This window comes from Manacus vitellinus, unplaced genomic scaffold (assembly GCF_001715985.3).
Source record: "Manacus vitellinus isolate BGI_N305 unplaced genomic scaffold, ASM171598v3 scaffold_36_pilon, whole genome shotgun sequence".
Classification (NCBI taxonomy): Eukaryota; Metazoa; Chordata; class Aves; order Passeriformes; family Pipridae; genus Manacus; species Manacus vitellinus.
The window spans coordinates 6010090-6029631 of NW_021940508.1; the positions used below are offsets into that span (position 1 = coordinate 6010090).

The 19542-nt window shown below is 55.9% G+C and overlaps 1 protein-coding gene across 3 annotated transcripts in view; it reads right to left on the reverse strand.

The window, feature by feature from the left end:
- The window catches only part of TLN1 (talin 1), a 28332-nt gene extending 14430 nt beyond the window's left edge, over positions 1 to 13902 (reverse strand). The window contains exons 1-26 of one of the 3 annotated variants that reach the window (XM_018077261.3): positions 13705 to 13902; positions 11436 to 11533; positions 11085 to 11214; positions 10696 to 10848; positions 10257 to 10399; positions 9749 to 9876; positions 9186 to 9246; positions 8799 to 8903; positions 8304 to 8459; positions 7964 to 8065; positions 7665 to 7741; positions 7303 to 7483; positions 6697 to 6810; positions 5865 to 5973; positions 5159 to 5367; positions 4944 to 5042; positions 4694 to 4744; positions 2837 to 3004; positions 2259 to 2553; positions 1991 to 2157; positions 1509 to 1637; positions 1063 to 1176; positions 775 to 888; positions 483 to 617; positions 196 to 324; positions 6 to 108 (exon numbers count right to left, since the gene is read on the reverse strand). In XM_018077261.3, coding sequence (XP_017932750.1) covers positions 6 to 108; positions 196 to 324; positions 483 to 617; positions 775 to 888; positions 1063 to 1176; positions 1509 to 1637; positions 1991 to 2157; positions 2259 to 2553; positions 2837 to 3004; positions 4694 to 4744; positions 4944 to 5042; positions 5159 to 5367; positions 5865 to 5973; positions 6697 to 6810; positions 7303 to 7483; positions 7665 to 7741; positions 7964 to 8065; positions 8304 to 8459; positions 8799 to 8903; positions 9186 to 9246; positions 9749 to 9876; positions 10257 to 10399; positions 10696 to 10848; positions 11085 to 11214; positions 11436 to 11533; positions 13705 to 13834 — 3400 coding nt within the window. In that variant the 5' untranslated portion in view covers positions 13835 to 13902. The remainder of the gene's footprint in view (positions 1 to 5; positions 109 to 195; positions 325 to 482; positions 618 to 774; positions 889 to 1062; positions 1177 to 1508; positions 1638 to 1990; positions 2158 to 2258; positions 2554 to 2836; positions 3005 to 4693; positions 4745 to 4943; positions 5043 to 5158; positions 5368 to 5864; positions 5974 to 6696; positions 6811 to 7302; positions 7484 to 7664; positions 7742 to 7963; positions 8066 to 8303; positions 8460 to 8798; positions 8904 to 9185; positions 9247 to 9748; positions 9877 to 10256; positions 10400 to 10695; positions 10849 to 11084; positions 11215 to 11435; positions 11534 to 13704) is intronic. The other 2 variants (XM_018077262.3, XM_008932044.2) reach the window with 2 other exon arrangements.
- Between the last annotated feature and the right edge of the window lie 5640 nt (positions 13903 to 19542).

Genomic DNA, 19542 nt, shown 5'->3' on the forward strand with positions numbered 1-19542 from the left:
AGTACCTGTGTAGTTCTCATTGCCCTGGGCCACCTCTCCCAGGAGGTGAGCGATGGCGGAGCTGACGGCTTTGGTGCTGTTCCCCAGGTCCTGGGCACACTTCTCCATCTGCAGGAGGATGAGTTGGGACATGTTGGTGAGCTCCCCCAGAGTCCACCCTGCATCACCCTGAGCTACCCTTTCCTGTGCCCTCACCGTCTCTCCTGGCAGAGGCTTGAGCTTGCCATCGCGGGCAGCTGCCTTGGCTTCCTGCAAGTCCCTCTCCAGGCTCTGCACCAGACCCAGTGCAGAGTCTATCTCCAGGGGTCCACACGCCTCCTGAGCCTGTGATGGGGCAGAAGGGAAGGTGAGAAGGTGACCACTGAGCCCACCTGGCTGCGGCAGATAACACGACCTGCCACCGGGCTATCCCCACTGTCCTCTCCTGCTCTGCACAGCCAGCTGCACTCTCCTGCTGTGGGATGGGAGACCCAGCCTCTCACCTTCTGGGCTGCTGTGCGGAGCTCAGCCAGAGCTGCAGCCAAGTTCTTGGCACACTGGCTGAGCTGCATCGCAGAGGCTTGGTCCGTGATGGTGGGGACAGTGGCCTTGGCTGCAGCTACCATCTTCCCACCAGGCTGTCAGGCCAAAACAAAAAGCAGTGAAAAGGGGATGAACATGCAGCATGTCAGTTGAACATATACAGAAGGTCTTCCAGTATCTTAGGAGGGCCAGGCATGGTAGGAAAGCTGTAATGCCAGAGCTGGCATGGGAAGCTCTGGGCAGCGTGGGTACCTGCAGGAAGTTCTGACTGGCAGCAATGAGAGCCAGCTGGGCGCTGGGGCTGTCTGGCTGGGACTGGCTTCCTCGCACACCCTGCACCAGCATTGGGATCTGCTCTGCCACCACCTGCCAGAGAAAAACGGTCACCAGAGAACCATGGTCAGAAGAAGATGGATCCAACCCAGGACTGGCAATCAAAGGATCAGCTCCTGGGGGGCCTGAGTGAGGACCCCAAGGTCCTGTCTGTCCACTGTGGCTGATGGGAGATGGGATGGGGAGGAGCACAGGCCCAGTCCTTACCTTGCAGCTCTGCACCAGCTGCTGCTGGGCAGCAGGGTTCTTGTTGGAGGAGGAGGCGTGCTGCGCGGCAGCGATGGTCTGGGTGGCGGAGGCGGCGGCCTGCTTGGCTGCATGCTGGCACAGGGAGGCATGAGTTAACACTGGCAGCAGGGCAGTCTGTCTCGAGCCACCCCCTACGCACCAGGGCCCATCTGCCCTAAACAGCTTCTCCTGTGCCTATATCTGTGACACTGGAGCATCCCCAGCACCCTCGATGCCCAGCGCCCCAAAGTAACACGGTGCACACAAGGGAAGGGAAGGGAGGTCTCTGCATGATGCAGCACAGACACTGTGCCTGAAAAGGACTTTATTCTGCTGGAGAATGCAGGGATGTGGGGGCTCCTGGTCAGGCCTTGCTCGCTGACTGTGCCTGTTTGCCCTCCACAGACCCTTGCCCAGCATCTCACCTCCAGCTTGTGTACGAGCTTCTTCTTGATGGCATTCTGGGCTGCAGCATTGGTTGCCATGCGCAGCCCCTCTGCTGCCTCGCGCAGCCGCTGCTGCTGCTCCTCACTGTCCGGGTGGGCTGCAGCTCCCTGGAGAGAGCAGAAAACCCATCACACCTCGCAGGGACCACGGAGTCCCTCGTCCTCCTGAAGCAGCACACGCTCTGACCTGATGCCACAGAGTCCCCCACAAGGTAGCCTGGCTACTTATGGTGCTGGGGAGATGTCCAAAGCCTCTCCAGTAGAGCCCAACAGCAGGAGAGGGAACAGCTCCTCTGCTACCACCCACAGCTCTGGGATGAGCCTACCCCACTGCACAGGTCCCTTACTCTGGGAACTGCTGCCCCACCCAGGGGTTGCTCGTCCCCTCCCCAGCACTGAGCCAACAGTGTTGGACAGGGCTGGGGGCCAAAGCCAGCATCCACCCTCCCCCATGCACTCACCTTCGCAGCCTCCACCATCTTGGCAGTGGCATCAGCCAGGATCTTGGCTGCACTCAGAAGCTTGCGTGAATTCTCCAGGTCAGTCTCTCCCTCAGCGTCGGCTTTGATGGCATTGACAAGGTCTGAGGTGGCCTGGGCTAGAATACGAGCCTGACGCACCATCTCCCCTGGAACAGAATGGAAGTGAGGCCCATTAGCAAGCCCCAAGGGCTCCCCACTACTTCACTATCCACCATGCTCTAATGTGGGTGCCATCAGCTGCTCTCACCTGCATCGCCCATGGAGCTGAATATGTTCTCGGTGACGTTGAGGATGGTGTCAGTGGCCTGGTCGTAGCGCCCGATGGGCTGCCCGCCCAAGGCGTGCTGCTTGATGTGCTGCAGCAGGTCATTGAGGGCCTGGGTGACAGCCGTGGCTGCCACCCCCACCTGCTTCAGGAGCTGGTCATCACTGGTGGCTGCCTTGGAGGCCTCCACGCAGCCCTCAGCTGACTTGGCCACCAACTTGCCAGCCTCAATCAGTTGCTCCTGGCAGACTGGGGAACTGATTGTGGGAGCCACAACCTGGAAGGGAGGAGAAAGGTTGGGCAGTGAGTGTGGTAGGCTCCTTGTAGGGGCTGTGCAGGGACAGCTATCCCAAACTTCTGCTCCTCCAAAGAGGGTACTCCTTGCTTGGGCACAGTAGCAGGGACCCAGTCAGAGGCAGCCCACACTCTCTGTGCCACACTCCCAAAGTCCTGCCTTAGGACATGTGATTCTGGCACACCTAGGACCCCACCATGAAGCTGCCCCCCCGCCAGGTGAAGCTTGCAGCCACGCTGAGGCAAGGGTTAACCTTGCTGCTTACCTTGGTGCAGGCCACGAGCTGGGAGGTGGAGAGGGCGCACTGGGTGGCCGCTGCGATCACCTGTGTCTGCAGCGCTGCGTCTTCCGTTTTCTGAGCCACGTTCTTGGCTTTGAGCACCAGTGTAGCAGCAGCACTGGCCACTGCCTTCGCCAGCTGCATAAGCATGTCCTGGGAGGGGACAGAAAGGGTCAGCGAGGCAGCCATGGCAGTGGGAATGGCCGCAGCCATCTGCAGGGCTCTCGTGAAATATTCAGAGGGGTAATGTGAGCTCTCAGGGGCCTTTCATCCACTCTGTCCCAGCACCAGCAGCACTGAATACCTGGCAACACCTTGACCCCATCTTTTCTGTGTCCTACAGCTGGCTCTGAGAGGCAGCCTGCACTGCCACAAACACTACCCACAGCAGCTCGGGCAATGCTCAGCATCATCCCAACACCCACTCCCTAGGCAGCCATCCTTCCTTGATTGTACTGCTGGTACTGCCTGGATTTGCATGGGATTTGCAAACATTTGAACACAGCAAAAAAATGACAAACCCTTACAGTCAAATGGCAGGTGCAAGCCACTCATGGCACAGACACACTGGGGACAGCTGCCAGTCTACAGGCTCATACCACTGGCTCATCCCACCAGCAAGAGGTGAGCAGGAGATGCTCTGATCACCTGTACTGCAGGCATGCCAGCTATTTTCTATTCTAGCTTGTTGGCTCATCTCTGCTGTTATTCCTGGGGCTAAAGGAGAGGTACCTGACAACGCAACCAGCCTCCTCTCCCCAGGGTGGCAGGAACGCCATGAGGCCACTCTGCTAGCACACAACAAGCAGTAACCAATACAGCAAACTGCTTTCCTGCAGGGCATCAGACATGACAGGACGCTGCAGCCCTCAGGATTAGCCCCTGCAGCACATTGCCAGTGAAAACTGGCAGCATTAGTGCTAAACATCAAATGCTTGGAGCAAAGACCCTGGTAGGGCAGGGCAGGGCTCTCTGCCTGTTGCCAACCTCCTGCTGTGAGCGCTCACAGTGAGTGGCCCCACACTCCCTGACAGGGAAACCTCCAGCCATCAAACCAGAAGTGTCACAGCATCCCCTCGCCTCCTGCAAGCCAAGACTACTTCCACTACAATCCGCCACCTTTTGCGACAGGAGGAAAGATCGGAGAGTGCATGCACCCATTTTCAGAGTCCCCAAACCACTGCATCCGAGTCCAAGGAGGGAAGTAGATACACTCGGGTCTGACACCTGTGAGGCAGAACTTACTGCTGTACAACTGCAAATTGTCTTCCAGGTCCTAAATCTGCCCCTTGGGGATGCTTTGTCCTGGCACTGCTGGCTGGTCAAGCATGGCTTCCTGCCCTGGTGCTAGCTTTTCTGTTCCCTTTGGATATTTGTCAAGGCCTTTCTGCTCATGTCGAGGCTGTGTGGCTGCCATGAACAGAAACCCCTTCTTTCCGGAGTCTGTTTTGAACTACACTACGGCTGGATCCTTCTGCCCAGCACAGTGTGCTAACCTCCCTTGTGCTGGAAGGAGCAGTCATGGGAAAACCAGCCAGCTGGAAGTCAGCTCATCTAAAACCTCCCCATAAGGCTCCAGCTATCCTGGGCCTCCGATGGGGGTAGCAGGCAGGCAGCTCCCACAGGCAGGGAGCAGCAGGCAGGAGCTGCAAGGGAGGGCTCCCAGAGCAGCACTTGCCCAAGCAGCGACCCGAATGTATGGACTTCTGAGAGCCAATCACCAGGAAAGCAGAATTTTTCAAGAGCCCTTCTCCAAAGAGTTCAGATGACAGTTCCCAGAGGAGCACCCCTCATGTCGGAGACGGCAGGGACCACCAAGCCATGCCTACAGCCCTGTTTTACCGTCTTTGGTTCAGAGGCAGGCAGGATCCAAGTACACCGGCTTTCTGGGATCTACACGGGAATCCACAAGATAAGAGGTGTTATATCACAGTGGCACTAGGGACAGAGATGGGCAATGGCCTGTCCCCTCCCCGACGAAGTCACCACTGGTACCAGACACACTTCGACCCAGAGCCCTCCTGCCAGGTCCTGTGCAAAGGCTGACGGATTTAGGGAGTGGGTGTCCCTGGTAGCCGCTGGGTGCACTCACCTGGAACCGGGGGTCGGTGTCGCTCTCCCCGATCTGCTGCAGCAGCTCTCCGCTGGTCTGGCCCACGAGGCCGGCAGCCTGCAGGAGATTCTGGCGAGGCTGCAAGGAACATGGCATAATCAACACCGGGCCTGTGAGCAAACCCTAAAACCCCACTCAATGGTTCCCCTCAGCTTCCCCCTTCCCCTGGGCCCCACAGCCACTCCTGCCCCCACCTCAGCGCTGGCAGGCTGTGCTGTTTTCAGCAGGTCTGAGACGGCACTGGCCAGGTTTTTGGCTGCCTGCAGAAGCTGCCGCCCATTCCCTCCCTCGTCTTCCATCAGCGCAGCCAGCAGCTTCACGCCCTTGGACATCTCCGTCAGGTTGGAAGAGATGGTGGTGACGGCGCAGCCCACGGCGGTATAGTCCGTGTCTGCTGGATCCCCTGCCCAGGAAGGAGACAAGATAAGATGGAATGCACTCCAAGTGATGCTCCAAGAGCATCCACACACCTGTCACTGATGTGGTTTTTCTTTCCAGGAGCAGGGGGAGAGACCCTCTGGCTCCTGAGCCTGAAAGGTTGCTGTATCAGCTGAGATTTGGCAGGGGAGCCTGGGGAAAGGGAGCTGCACTGTGCCATGGCTATGCCTCAAGCTATGGTACAGACTGGGCAACATGCTTCTGGTCCAGATCATGGCTGGTCAGCTAGGGGCTGGGAGGAAGGACTGGGCAGAGCACAGGCAGGGGTCTAAAAGACAGGTGAGCTGTGGAGGATGGCCAGCTCTACAGGGATATCAGTAGCCTTTGGGGTTGATTTATTTCTAACTGGGGCAGGCTGGCACCTCCAGTTTATGATGGAAGGCAGGAGCCCTGTCCTTCAACCAAACAACAGAGAGCCTTCTCCAGAACTGGGGCATCCCTCTTCTCCAACCCTCCACATACCTGCAGTGAGGTTGACCACTGAGGCTGTGCCAGCAGTGATAGCATCCACTTGGGAGTGGATCTCATGCTTAGACTCATCCATTTTGTTTTTGCGCCAAGCTTTGGATGCCTGAAATGGGGAGAACAAGATCAGGAGATGGTGGCAGAGGTGGTGGGTAGCAGCACACATGCTCATATAGAAGAACACAGGGAAGAGGATATAAAGAAAAGACAAGGAAGACCTGTGACCACCCAAAACTCTCCAGTCCATTCTGAACAAGCAACACAGTCAAATGTCCCCTCCATATCTGCCCGCAGGGTGGGATACTGTGGGATACTGTGGGAACAAGCTCAGTCACTCTGCACCTGCATTTAGTTAATCAGAATCAAAAGGGAGGATTGACCTTGGCTAAGTGCTTTGAGGGAGAGAAAGTTATGTCTCAAAGTGGAAAACCACTTTAACTAGCCTGCATAAGCATGTGATTTTCTCTCATGGCTGAACACAGCTACCACTTGATGCAAGTGTAAATGTGTGGCATCAAGGCACTGGTTTGGGATGATCCTGGGAATTCCAGTTAACTAAAGGAAAAACTCCAGGTGCTGTTTATGAGAGATTATGAATAAAAGGGGAATGCCAAAAAGTGTCAGGGGACAAGACCTGAAATCGGACTCTGTGTGTGCAGCCCCATTTTCTCCTTCAGCACCCATACCTGGCGACGCCATCTCTTTTCAGGCAGCAGATCTTCCAGGAGCTGCTGGCACTTCTCCTGGGAATGTGACCAGCCTCACCCAGCCCACCTAACAACCTCCAGCAAGGTCCACCCCCAGCACACCATGTCCACCTGGCACTCACAGCATCCTGCCCGAGGGGTGGCAAGGTCTCGAAGTCGTCCAGCGTGGCCTGAGCTGCATGCACAGCCTGCATGCTTGAGTTGATGGTGCCAGTCAGAGCTTGCTGGGCTGAGGTCTGCAAACACAGAGACAGACCGAGGTATGCTGAAGGCTGGAAATCTAGGCTTAAATAATTTGCTCCCCTGCAACATGCCGTTGATGGCAGTGCTCTAGGTAGGTCTCCACAAAGTGAGGTACACTTAACAAGAAGGGGAACTTGCTCTGCAACTCCCATTGGGAAATGCCACATCCCACCATAGGTACAAGCAAGTTCACAGTTAACTAGCTGGGCTCTGCTGCAAACCAAAGCACTACTGGGGTTGTCCAGGCACAACCTGAAGGAGAGGCTGCAGCTGCCTGCCAGGGAAAAATGCTGGGGTGTAGCTCAAGTTTGCAGAGGGGGTGCAGGAGTATGCCAGCTCAGCAGGCCCATGACACCAGCGGCACAGAGCCCCTGCCCTTCCCAGGAAGGCAATGCCTGGCCACAGACCCAAATGAACGGGTCTACATAAGACCAACAGTCACCTCTCAGAGTTTGTGTCCTGTGGTGAGCAATGGGAGAGCTTACCAGGGGAGGCATGTGCCCTCGGTGCATCTGGCCACTGGTGATTTGCAGTTGAGGCTGTGGCATCGTGCCCACCTGGAAGTTTTCTGGCCCTCCAGCCCCCGTCCGCATGATGGCTGGCAAGGCCACTGAGCCCAGCTCTGCCTTGCCTACACGGTTAAACTGCTGCTGCAAGACTGTCGACCTGAAAGGGGAAGAAATACCAGGTGAAGCAATGCCCATGGGCACAGAACCAGGCTCTCCGGGAGAGCTGGCACCAAAGGACCGCCAGCTCTTTCTCCAGATATCCTGTCCTGCAAGTTTGGCTGGAGCCCCCTCTCCATTCAACTTCTGTTTGGTAACTGTCTTGCTCCTGGAAGACTTACTTCTTTGGAGACACAGAATCTTCCAGCATGGTGGACTCCTCATCCCCCTCCAGTCCAAAGTGGTCTTTGCTCTTTTTCTGTGGAGGGAAAGAGAAGTGTCAGACAGCACATACCTCCAAACCTTCCCCTCCTCCTGCAGCCCAGACATTGTACCAGAGCTGCAGGGCTCCCCTGCCCCATCTCCAGCTCTTCCAGCAGTACCATGTGCCAATGGCTGTCTGGAAGCAGCTGGAAGGGGCACCCTGCACCCCTCTCCAGGGAGGATCTGGTTATCAGTGCTCTCCTCAGCACAGCCTCACCTTTTTCAGGATGATATCTATGTAACCAGCAATCAGCTGGGCGATCTGTTCCCCCTCCGTCGTCTGCACCGAGTAGTAACCATCCTGGTAATCTCCAAAATCCTGCAACAGCAGGGCACAGGGTAGCACCGGAGCAGGGCACTGGCGGCCACCCTGAGCCCCTCTGGTATGCGCTAAGCACCTGAGCGCCAGCCTCTGAAACAAGAGCTGGGAGAGGCCCCAGAGGACGGCAGGGCTGTGCCACCGTGGGGCAATACCCAAGAGGGGGGCTAAGTGAGAGTAGCCCCCCACGGGGGCACCAGCAGGGAGGGAATGTGGAGGACCAAGCGCTGGTCCCTACCAGGGTGAAGCTCTTGGGTGAGGCTGCCCAACGCTTGATGTTGGTCAGGCTCCACTCCTGAATCACTTCCTTGGTTTTCTCATCCACGCGCATCACACACTCCTTGGTGATCCCCAGCAGCCGTGGCACCAGCTTGTTCTTCCCCTTCATCTTCTCCTGTGGGCCACAACACAAGGGCTGTGGGCTACCCCCAGGATGGATCTATCCAGGCAGAGACCTTTGAGGCCTGTTATGGCTACCAAACACCCCCAAGGCCATGCTTTCCAGTGGTGACAACCACCACATGGAGCTTGAAAAGGAGAAAAAGTGTGAACCCAGGAGTAGGAAGGCATTGCACAGGGAAAGGCATGAAGGAGAGGTGGACAGTGGAGATGTAAGGAAAACTGGAGCAACATGAGTTGAGGGGTAGTAGCTGGAGGTACAACAGAGGGAGGGATGCTGAAGAGGAGGAATTTTTGTTGGTGAGAAGTGGGACCAGGGAGGATGCTGCTCTACCTTGACCAAGAAGAAGGAGACCCCGTAGGTCTTGAGGGAACGGGCAAGTTTCACATAGCGAACTTTGGCCTCAATCTCGCTCATGTTCCCGCAGTTCTTGTGGGCCTGTGACAGCAAAGACAGAACATTGCACCAGGATTCATAGTCCTGTTAGTGCCATCATTCCACAGCCTTTCCAGGCTCTCCCTACCCCACCAGCATCCCCTGCTACAGCATCCCTCTGACCTCTGGTATATCTCAGGAGTTGCCTTGTCTGCCCACCTACAGCTCCTGCTCCTGTTTCCTTCCCACCACACTGCTATGTGCTGCCTTCCGTGACAGTAGCAGCCTCAGCCCTTAGTGAGGAGGAACAAAAAGCCCAGCTTTCAACCTCTCTGCTGCACATACCATGAAGATCTTGCGCTCCCCTTTCTGCTTGATGTACTCCTTAGGCAGGAAATCCTTGAGCCTGCCAAGAGACAGGCGAGCCAGTTAGCAGCAGAGCCCAAAGTCAGCACCTGTCTTTGACTATGAGGAGGCCCAACCCAAAGCCTCAGACAAACACCTCCCATGAGCTGGGAGTTTTTGGGAGCAGGAAGGATGCGGGAGAGGTTGTTGCAGCTACAAAAGCTGTCCTTGAAGATGCCCTAGCTGAGAGTAGGGTGGAGGTGCTTAGGATGCAGTGCTTTGTGTGGCATCAGGGCAGGCTCTATGGTGGGCTGGGGACCCCCACTGGAGCTGCTGCATGTCCCTGCAGGGGTGCCAGAGGGAGCAGGATGGCAGGATAGGGGGCTGGCACACCTTGTGGCTGGTGTGGATCTCCACACTTGGGCACTGTGCTGTAAGGAGGAGAGGGGCTGCGCCACAGGCAAACAAACCCCTGGAGCCCCACAGGGCAGTGTGGTGCTGGGTGCTGCCAAGCTGCTCCAGACCCTTCAAGACAAAGCCCAGGGGTTCCTCAGGACACTCACTCCAGAAAGCCTGGCTTGTGCTTCTGCTCGTTGTGTGGCCCAAACTGGATCTGGCACTGGTGGCCAGCAAACTCGCAGGCTTTGTCAAAGGAGACAGGGTGGGAACCGTTCAGGATGTCGTCACGAGCCTGTGTGGGAATAGAAGACACTGCTGTGAGCTGGGCAGCCACGCAGCCCTGCCATTGCTCCCCTCTACACCAAGTACAACATGTTTTCCAGAGTTAAAAGAAATTGCCCTGAAAAACAGGAGGATCTGGGACCAGGCTGTCCCCTATGGGGAACAGCATCAAGCCTGGGAGAGAAACAGCAGCAGGACTTCAGGATGATTCCTATCCGACAGCTGACATGGGATTCCTTGGGGAGCTCTGGAGTACACAGAGGGCAGGGCTAGGATTGCCAGCGTTGGCTCCCACCCAGGAGATAACTGGGTATCCTGAAGTACCCCCCATGGTGGCTCCTCCAGGGGCTGGCACTTGGCAGTGGAGCCAGGTGCCCTGGGAAGCTGTACCTGCACGTAGAGCAGGTTGAGCTGCACAGGATCTCGCGAGTCCACGTTCTGGTCAGAGTAGAAGAACTTGCGCCGCAGCAGCAGCGTTTCGTTGTCGTCAATGCCTTGCTCGCGCAGGGTCCGGCCATGGTCCAGCCAATTCACTGCAGGCAATGCCAAGGCATGAGCACAGGGACAGGCACTGAGGCAGGGCTGGTCCCGGCCCTGGGGCTGCTCGTGAGGAGTGAGGAATGGATGCCCGCCTCATGCATCCTGGCTCTCACCCCTCTCTCCTGGGCCCCCAGGCAGGAGACACTCCAGGAGGTGTGTGCACGCATTCCCTCATTATAGTCCTCTCCCCTCCCCCGACTGGCTCTTCGCCTTGCAGGGGGTTCCCTGCTCCCCTCCTCATTGCCCTCAGCACAGCCTGACCCCATCTCCAGCACATCCAGGCACCTACACTCGTCATCTGTGTGCAACTTCTGCTTGAGCTTCTCCATCTTCTTCTCATCTCGCAGCAGGGTCTTGTCCTTCTTGAGGGTGCCAGTAACCTCCTCCTTCTTCTCTTCCATAATCTCCCGAACAAGCGAGTACTCATCATAGTTTGTGATGCCTGCAGGAGAGCAGAGAACCAAACTCAGCGTGATTTTGCTGCCAAATACAAAGCACGGAGCAACGCAGAGGTGCTGAACAGTGTGCCCTCCCCAGTGTGCCCTCCCCAAGCACCCCTTGGACACCCATGCTGCCAGGCCATCTGCTGCAGAGCTGCTGCCACTCCCCCAGTAGCCTGTCAGATGCTGCCATCTCTCCCCACCTCCCTTTCTTCCCCCTGTTGCTGCCCTCTCTCACCAATTCGGGCACAGATTGTCATGAGCATGTCCGTGACAGTTTTGGAGTCATCCACCATCACCGTTTTCACTGTCCCATCAAGCATGCGGATCTTCAGGGGCCGCTGCTTCTTCTTGTATTCCATGGTATCCTGCAGGTACAGCAGAGCACAGCTCCCAGTGGTGGAACCCACATCCCACCGTCATGCCAACAGCTCCCAAATGCCCAGTGGAATTGTGGGGGGACATAGTGTGCTGCAGAACATGATGCAAGGCAGCAGGGCAGGCACCCACACCATCTCCACACTGTGGGCACATCCAACTGTGCAGCCAAGGCAGGTACCAGTTGGAAGGATGTGGGATGGACACTTACCCCATTGCGAAGCATGTAGTAGTCCAGGGCCTTCCCAGCCTCCAGCCAGATTCCTTTCTTTGGGTCTTCATCCGAGAGGAACAGCCCAAAATCATTGGCTGAAAAACAGGTAAAGTCTCTGCCAGGGGAGTCCTGAGAAGGACAGGGCCACCAAGATGCCAGTCTGTGCCCAGGGATGTGCATCAGTGCAGCCCAGTGTGTGAAGCACAGCAGCACTGTGAAAGCTGGAGCCTAAACCCAAGGAGTGGGCAACAAAGCTGGCAAGCAAGCTCCGAGGTGCACGTTTTACCACAGTTATCTATGGAAAAAATCACCTGAAGCATGCCTACACAATGCCCAACTTGGAACTGACAGACACCACAGAAGGGAGAGCTTGCAGTTGTGGTTGACAGCTCTCCAAAATCTTCAGTGCAATGTGTAGTAGTGGTGAAAGCAAGGTAATAAAGTCTTGGATCACCAGGAAGGGTGCTGGGAACTGGTATATACAATCTAGGCAATTGACACCTTGAGTACTTCCTGGTGGTGAGGTCTGCATCTCCCCAGGACACAGAAGAGTTTGAAAGGATGCAGACAGAGGCAATTTAAATGATGGAACTTTGGTGTGCGGGAGGAGAATTGCTGGGACTCCTCTGTGGAGGAGGAGGCTGAAGGAGGATGAGGTGTCAGAGGTGGTGAATAATTGCTGTTCACCAAATCCTGCTCCCCTGGGGCTGGTGAAAGTGCTGCTGCTGGAGCCTGGGCAGTGGCACCTCAGCTCAAACCGCATTTTTATGCTGCTAGAGGCCAGGGCCACGCCTGGTTATGCCCTGGAAAGGTCCTTCTCCACCTCTGCAACAACTCTGTGCCGCAGGCTGTCTTGGTTGGCTATGTTTATAACTCGTCATCTTGTTGGCAGCTCTCTTTGGGGAGGGACAAATTCCTGAGCTGCCCTGCGCCTGCCTGGCTAACACTGCCGTTAAGGATCCTACTAAACAGGGAGCTGAAAAACCACGGAGGCTTGCCATTTTATTTTTAAAGTAAAAAAAAAACCCAACAAAACCCCAAACTGTTTTCAAAGCAAATTCCAAGAGGATAACTCTAAAGCACTGAAAACTGAGCAGCTTGTCCCAGATCCATAGGCTGGGCGGGGAGAGGCACTTCCTGAGACAGAGCAACAGCAGAGCTGGAAACTTACACTGAAGCTCCTCCAGCCCAAAGGTGACAAAAAACCAGGGCAGCTCAAAAAGGGAGCCAGAGTGCCAGTGTTTAAGGAGAACAAAGAGAAACAAAAGCTGCAAGGAAGATAGGAGAAGAAAAGCTTTAAGAAACTGAAAAGGAACTTGGGAATAAGAAGTTCCCTTTAAGGCTTTTGCCTTGCTGGTTTTTTATAAACAGGCTGGCTCACACCCAGGAGCAGGAAATGCAATGCTCCTTCCAACACCAGTATAGCCCTGCATCCACAGACATCCAGTCCCTCTCTGTAACTGAAAGCCATGGTCTGCTGGACTGCTGACCAGCTGGGCATGGTGTGAGAAGGCATTTCCTTCCATCCTCAAGGAATTTGCAGCTCCCAGATGTCGCAGCACTTCCCCTCCTCTTCCCACGACTCCTGACCTCCTCTCTGCTGTCTCTCCCCCGTGGCACAGCTGCTTTCAGGGGTTGCAGGGACCCAGGAGAGCCTCTGAGACAGCGTCCCAGAGCTCCAACCCCCCCACCCATGATGGGGACAGGTCACATCCGCGTGGGTATGAGTCACGTCATGAGCCATAGGCTTAATTGGGAGCCCAGCAGCAGCAGGAAAGTGCTAGAGCTGAGAAGGCTTAGAAAGGTAATGGAGCACCAGCACCAGGTCTCACAGAGAGCTGCTAGTGGTGGACAGACCCAATGGAGACTATACATCCCCCAAGAAAGAAAAAAATTAACTTAAATGCTTATTAATGTTTGTAATGAGCCTTGCAACTGTTTAAACCCACCTAGTCCTGGCTAGTGGTGATGAATGCAAGTAGGACAGAGGAGCAGAGACAAAAAGGGCAACAGGCTCAAATTGCTTCACAAATATTTCACTTCCAAATGTGGTTTCCTACCTTCCAAAGCCCCAGACTTCTTCTGGGGTGTCAAGGAGGGAGCCTAAGAAGCTCAGACTCTCACCTCGACCACGCAGGAGGACTTGGACTTTGCTCCCTCCACCCCACCACTTCTCTGGGAAAGCGCCAGAGAGGCACAGACAGAAGAGAAAAGGGAGACCAGTGAAATGCCAAAGGCACGGCAGCCAGTCCCACCACGGACTTACGCTGTCCCATCTGGGCCTCGGGCACCCGCTCACGGATCATGCGGCAGGCGTCGTACACCATGGTGGAGGGCTCGAACTGCATCGTCTTCACCACATTGCCAATGCTGATCTTCAGCGAGAGGGCAACCATGGTGGCGGCTGGGCTGTCCCCACTCCTGCGTCACCTGCCGGAGGACATGGACGGGTGAGCTGTGGCTGCTGACCCCTCCGGTGTACAGGGTCCTTCCTCCTCCTCCTCCTCCAGCAGCACCCCTGCTCCCTGAAAACTGGGACCCAGATTCTACTGGCAAGCACCCTGTGCTGGTGAGCCTGTGAGAGGATCCCACTTTCCAGATGCTGGGATGTCCAGCCAGCACTGGGACCCTTGCCTCCTCATGCCAAGGTCCCAAAGCCAATTTTACTCACTTGCTGGAGTGACAGCAGCTGGTACCCAGCAGAGATGCTGCCAGAGAGGAGGAAGCGAGCATGCGGGAGAACACAAGATAAAAAACTGTGGGAGAGCACGATGGAAGGAGTTATAATTAAACCTGTGATGACACAGAAGCCACAAGAGGAAAACCAAGCTTTGACCCAGAGCTGGCAGGCCTCTGCCCCAGCTATCAGGGCCCTCCATGCCACCAGCAGAGCACGCTGAGCTGGCACCCTGAGCACAGAGGGACGGAAAAGCCTGAAGCTGCTCAGGGAGGCAAGATAAGGGCACCAGGGACAGACCTCACATGTTAAATACAATTACCTGTGGAAAGCACCACTCACACCCAGGGAGTGCTCAGAGATCAGGGTCTGGGGCAGCAGCTACTGGCACAAACCCAGGGCTGGGGAGCCTGTGCACAGGATGATGCATAGGAGGGCAAGGGACCAGCCATGGCAAGGGCATGCCAGAGCTGCACCACGCCATCTGAAACAGCAACCAAGCTTGGTCCAGCCTGAAGCATCAGCTTCATAGAACAGAACAGAATGAAAGAATTATCAAGCTTGGAAGAGACCCTTAAGATCATCAAGTCCAACTGTCCACCCACCGCTGTCACTGTAACCCCTAAACCACATCACTCAGTGCCAGATCCAGATGCCTCTTAAACACCTCTCCAGGAACGGTGACTCCACCATCTCCCTGGGTAACCTATTCCAATGCCTCACCACCCTAACAGTGACAAAATTTTTTCTAGTATCTAATCTGAATCTCCCCTGTCTCAGTTTAAGGCCATTTGCTCTGGTCCTCTCACTGTGGCACCGTAGAAGAGACCAGCCCACACCTCACTACAATCTCCTTTCAGGGAATTGTAGAGTTGAGGCTTGAAGGATTGCACAGAGCAGCCTCAGAGTGAGTGTCCCTCAACAGGGCTCCAAACCACCAGATTTAATCACACCAAATCAGAACTGCAATATTCTTACAGCAGGGTAAAATCTGAAAGAAGTAACCAAAGGAAAACAAGGTTGTAAATAAGCCCTCTGCTTGCCTGATGCAGCTTGTAAGAACCCTTTCCTTTGGGTTTACCCACTGTGCAGCAGCTTTCAGTGCTTTCCCAGGTCACCACATGCCTCAGGCTCCCTGCACCAGGTCCTCTGCCCCCGCCCTACTGCTCCCTGCCCTTCTCAGCATTCCCAATCCCCCTCTGGCCCCAACCCGATGCTCTCCAGCAGTGACATGCCTTTTCCTCTCTCTCAGAGACTGCTCACTAGGAGGAGTCCCCCTGTTCTGCCGACTCAAGCTGCCTTGTCCTTAAACCCCAGTGGTGGGAGGATACAGTGTGGGATGCACCACATCTGCATGTTCTCTTTTAGATTGATTTGCTCCTACCAGGCTTCCTATTAAGGCTGTCAGGGAAAGCTTATCGTGCATCCTCAGCTTGGCCTGGGAAGGTTCTTGGGCAAAATGTGCTGGCAGCCTTCCTTGCACTGCAGCAGCCCACAGTGAGTCTGTGCATCCCTGCCCAGTGCTGCCAACTCGTCCCCTGGAATGGGGTACATCAGTGGAGGCTGTTCCCAAACACTGACCTGAGCTGACTAGGGGCAGGATCTGCATCCAGTTTTGGCCAGGAGTGAGTCAGAGGGCAGGGGCTCTGCTCCTGCAGAGCCATGGAGCCATGCTCACCAGCATGCGGAGTGGGAGGCAGGGACCAAGGAGCGTGCCGCCTCCGCCAGCACATGGAGCCGCTCCAGCTCTGCATTCCTGAGCCGTTCTGCAATGTTTCTGCGGAGGCCCGTGGCCCCCACTGTCTCGGCTGCTGAGGAATGAAATGCATTTCGGGTCCGGAGCAAGGGAGCCCATCGGCACAGGGAATGAGGTGGCAGAGGCACCCACCCATGCCATTGCCATCTCTCCAGAAGTACCAGCAAAACTGTGAGCTGAACAAACGAGGAACACCCTGTCGTGGAAAGGGTTTTCCAAGTATTTTATATGCAGGGCGGGCTGCTGCGGTCACCGGGCCAACTTCTCTATATCTAAAAATATTCTCAAGTTGAGCATAAAGCTGCTTTCCATCTCTCTGCAGGAAAAGGAGAACATGCCACCGCCACGACAAGGTCAGAGACCATAGAGGAAGGGGAGGGGAGGACGCCGGACAGTAGAGAGGAACTGAGAGGAGCCAGGCTGCCATTTCTGCATCCTCTTCTTGCCCTCCCAAAGTCACCCAAAATCCAGCACTGCACCACTGGTACCCCTTAGCACACCCTTCACAAGGGCCATCATGCTTTCCAAGACCTCACAGGAAGATGGGGAAGGTGACTGCTCAAGCCTTCCCACTCCCAAACTCTTACAAAAACGACAGAGCTAGGCAGGGAAGATGCTGACAACATCAAGGAAGACCTCAGAGAAAGGGTAGATGGTTCACTTTAATTCCCATATTCTGTGGAAAAAGTTCAGGCTCCAGCAGCTGAACTTTGCTGACAGCAGCGTCTAAAGCCAAAATGCTCCCTGCTGCATGAAGGACACCTCCTGAAACCCTGGAGAGATTTGTCAGCAAATGTGGCAATTAATCACACGAGGTTTGCAAATCCTCTGCCTGCTCCGAGGGCACCAATGCAGGGCTCAACCCCTGCAGACCTCTCCCTGCTGGGAACCGTGTGGGGAAGGAAAAGCTGGACTAGACATAACGGATGAGACAGCGTGGGAGCCTGGCAGCACAAACCAGAAAAATAAAAAGACACTGAAATTCAAGCTGTTCCCCTGGAAAGTAAAAAACCAAAAAACCCCAAACAACCAAGTCTTGATGAACACACACCAGATTTCTGTGCTGTCTCACCTCCAGAGCAAGCGCATCCATTTGCAATCAGTTGTCACTATGCAAAGGGCACCGGAGCAGCTGGATTAACACACTTCTGCATTTTACACCAAGCTGAGTGCAACCCTTTGAACCACAGGCACGTTCCTCAGCTGATCCCAAAACAATGAGGGGGTGGGAAGAAGGCCTTGGTGGGGTCCCACCACTTCCCTGAGGAGTTGTTGCGGCTTCCTCCCGTCTCACCCCACAATAGGTGAGCAAAACCAAAGCAGCGGTGGAGGTGCAAGGACGGGGTCAGCACAGGCAGGGTCAGTGCAGGCAGCACTGTGCCGGCCTGAGGAGCCACTGTGTCTCTGCTGGGACCACTGACAGCGAGTTTTCCGTCACGTGACGTAACTGCTATATTTGTGTCGGCCGAGTTCAGTGCTGCAGTAACGGCTACAGAGGAGGGTTTGTGTCTTAAAATGACCAAAAAAAAAAAAAATCAACCAAAATTCAGCTGCAGCCTGCTGGAACGCTCGTGGTGAGTTTCTAGAACAAGATGAAAAATCTTCAAATGCAACAATTTTGCCATTTTTAATACACCCTTTCTAAGGGATACTCTGGATGAGGTTTGAGGGTTGTTTTTTTTTCTTTACACCAATACCCAATTTCACCTGGGAAAGACCCCACTCCTGACCACCTCTGGACTGCAGAAAGCTTTATTAGCTGCAAACCACCACAGTGCCAGGGTTTTCCACAGACATGGGGCCCCATCACTGTGGCCACTGGCACAGCCAGGCAGGTAGCAAGCCGCCAAAATGCAATGCCTGTCAGCAGTGGCTTGGCTGGTATGTTGGCATCTGCACAATCAAATGGGTCAAAATTAAGCTGGTAAGAAGCTGGACCAGGCTCTAGCTGGGTTCCCCAGTATGGGACCAGTACACGCAGCCACAGAAGGCACTGGGGGCAGACACGGGAACGGGAAGGCTGAGCCAGCAGCCCCAGCTGGCGATGGTGCCACATGCTCTGCCCAGTTCCTCTTTCCCAGCTGCACGTACATGTCAGATGGGAAAGCAGTTTCTTCTCTTCTGCTGAGGCCAAGCTTGCTCGTGGGGAGCATGAGCAGCTGGCAAGGCCAGACACAGCACCCCTGTGACCACTCAGCTGTCACCCATGGCTGGGACAGGAGCATCCTCTCACCCTCACAGGGAAGCAGCCCTGCTCTGCGTGGGAAATGGGCAGCCGACGGGCAGCTGGGCTGGGGGATCACAGCCATCACCTCCTGCCTGCTCACTTGCAATGAGCTGAACCAGCTCTGGCCTTTAACTGCCCATGTTTCACATGCACCCTCAGGCCTGTCTGCTCCTGTTGGACATCCCCTGCCCTCCAAAGGGATGGAGCAAAAACTGTGGCACCTCCAGACTGCCCACTGCCAAGGCAGGCATGGGGACAAGGGGGACTCCAGCTACAGCCTCTGCTGAGTTCTTTGTGAGCTGGGCCTCTGGCACAGGACCCCAAAAGCAGGCGCTGGGGTGCACTGGGTGCTCTACGACCTGTGGAAACCACCAGGTACCCTGATCCAGACACATATGCTTCCCAGGGCAAGTGACTTGCCCAGCACTGCACTGCCAGACAGGTAGAAAGGGGAAAGCAAGAGGAGAACGGGGCTGAATTTTTGGGGTCTTTTCCGCCCAGTCGCCAGCAAAACTCAGTTCCAGAAACAAGGGTGCCCCACAGGTCCCCATTCTCTCTTACTCAGCTTTCTCACTCCCCTTCCCTAAATCTGCTGGGACGTGTCACTTGGGGAAGCACCAAATTCCTTCTGCTGCTGTTCAGCAACTTGCATGCTTGGCTGGTGCTCCTCACGCACCATGAACGGCTCATTTAGCACTTGGGGCGTTTCACCCCATGTTCTGTGGGGGGAGATGTGGGGTTCGAACCCTTTACTGGGCAACTCACAGGTTCTGATAAAGATAAAAATCCGAAAAATATGTCCCCTCCCCTTCTGAGCAGCGAGGCTCCGGGAGAGAGAAGAAGGGAGTAAACAATTATTGCTACCAAATATGGGTCTAACAGCCAGCGATGAAGGCACGGCAGAAGCATGTAGACATCCTGCCGGCAGATTCAAAGGGACGGGGAGCTTGCAGGGGCGCGGGCAGGATCCGGCAGGGAACAGGCAGAGGATGGGGCAGGGTTTCCCTTGCCTGGTTAGCTGCTCCAACCGGGACACGGTGGGGACGCACGCCTTTCCTCGATGGGGGCCAGTCCCACCCTGCACGAGTCCCACTCCAGCGCCCCATCCCGGGGGTCCATGTCCAGATGTCCGTTCCGGTGGGAGCTGCTGTAGCGACCTCCCCGGCTTCGGTGCGGCCACGGGGAGCGTGTCCCCTCGCGTCCCCACCCAAAACCACGCAGCGGGATGCAGACACTCTTCCCACCCGCTCTCCCACGGGCCCCGGCAGGGTGGGCAGGGCGGTGCGGCAAAGCCGTGCCCGGCCCGGCCCAGAGCTCGCACCCCGGTCCTTGGGCCGGTGTCCGCGGCCGGGCTGGTCCCGCTCGGGGACCCCCGAGGCGGAGATGATGGCCCGGGCCTGGCCAGCGCGAACTCCGGGCCTTGCCCCGGCGGGGCAGGGCAAGG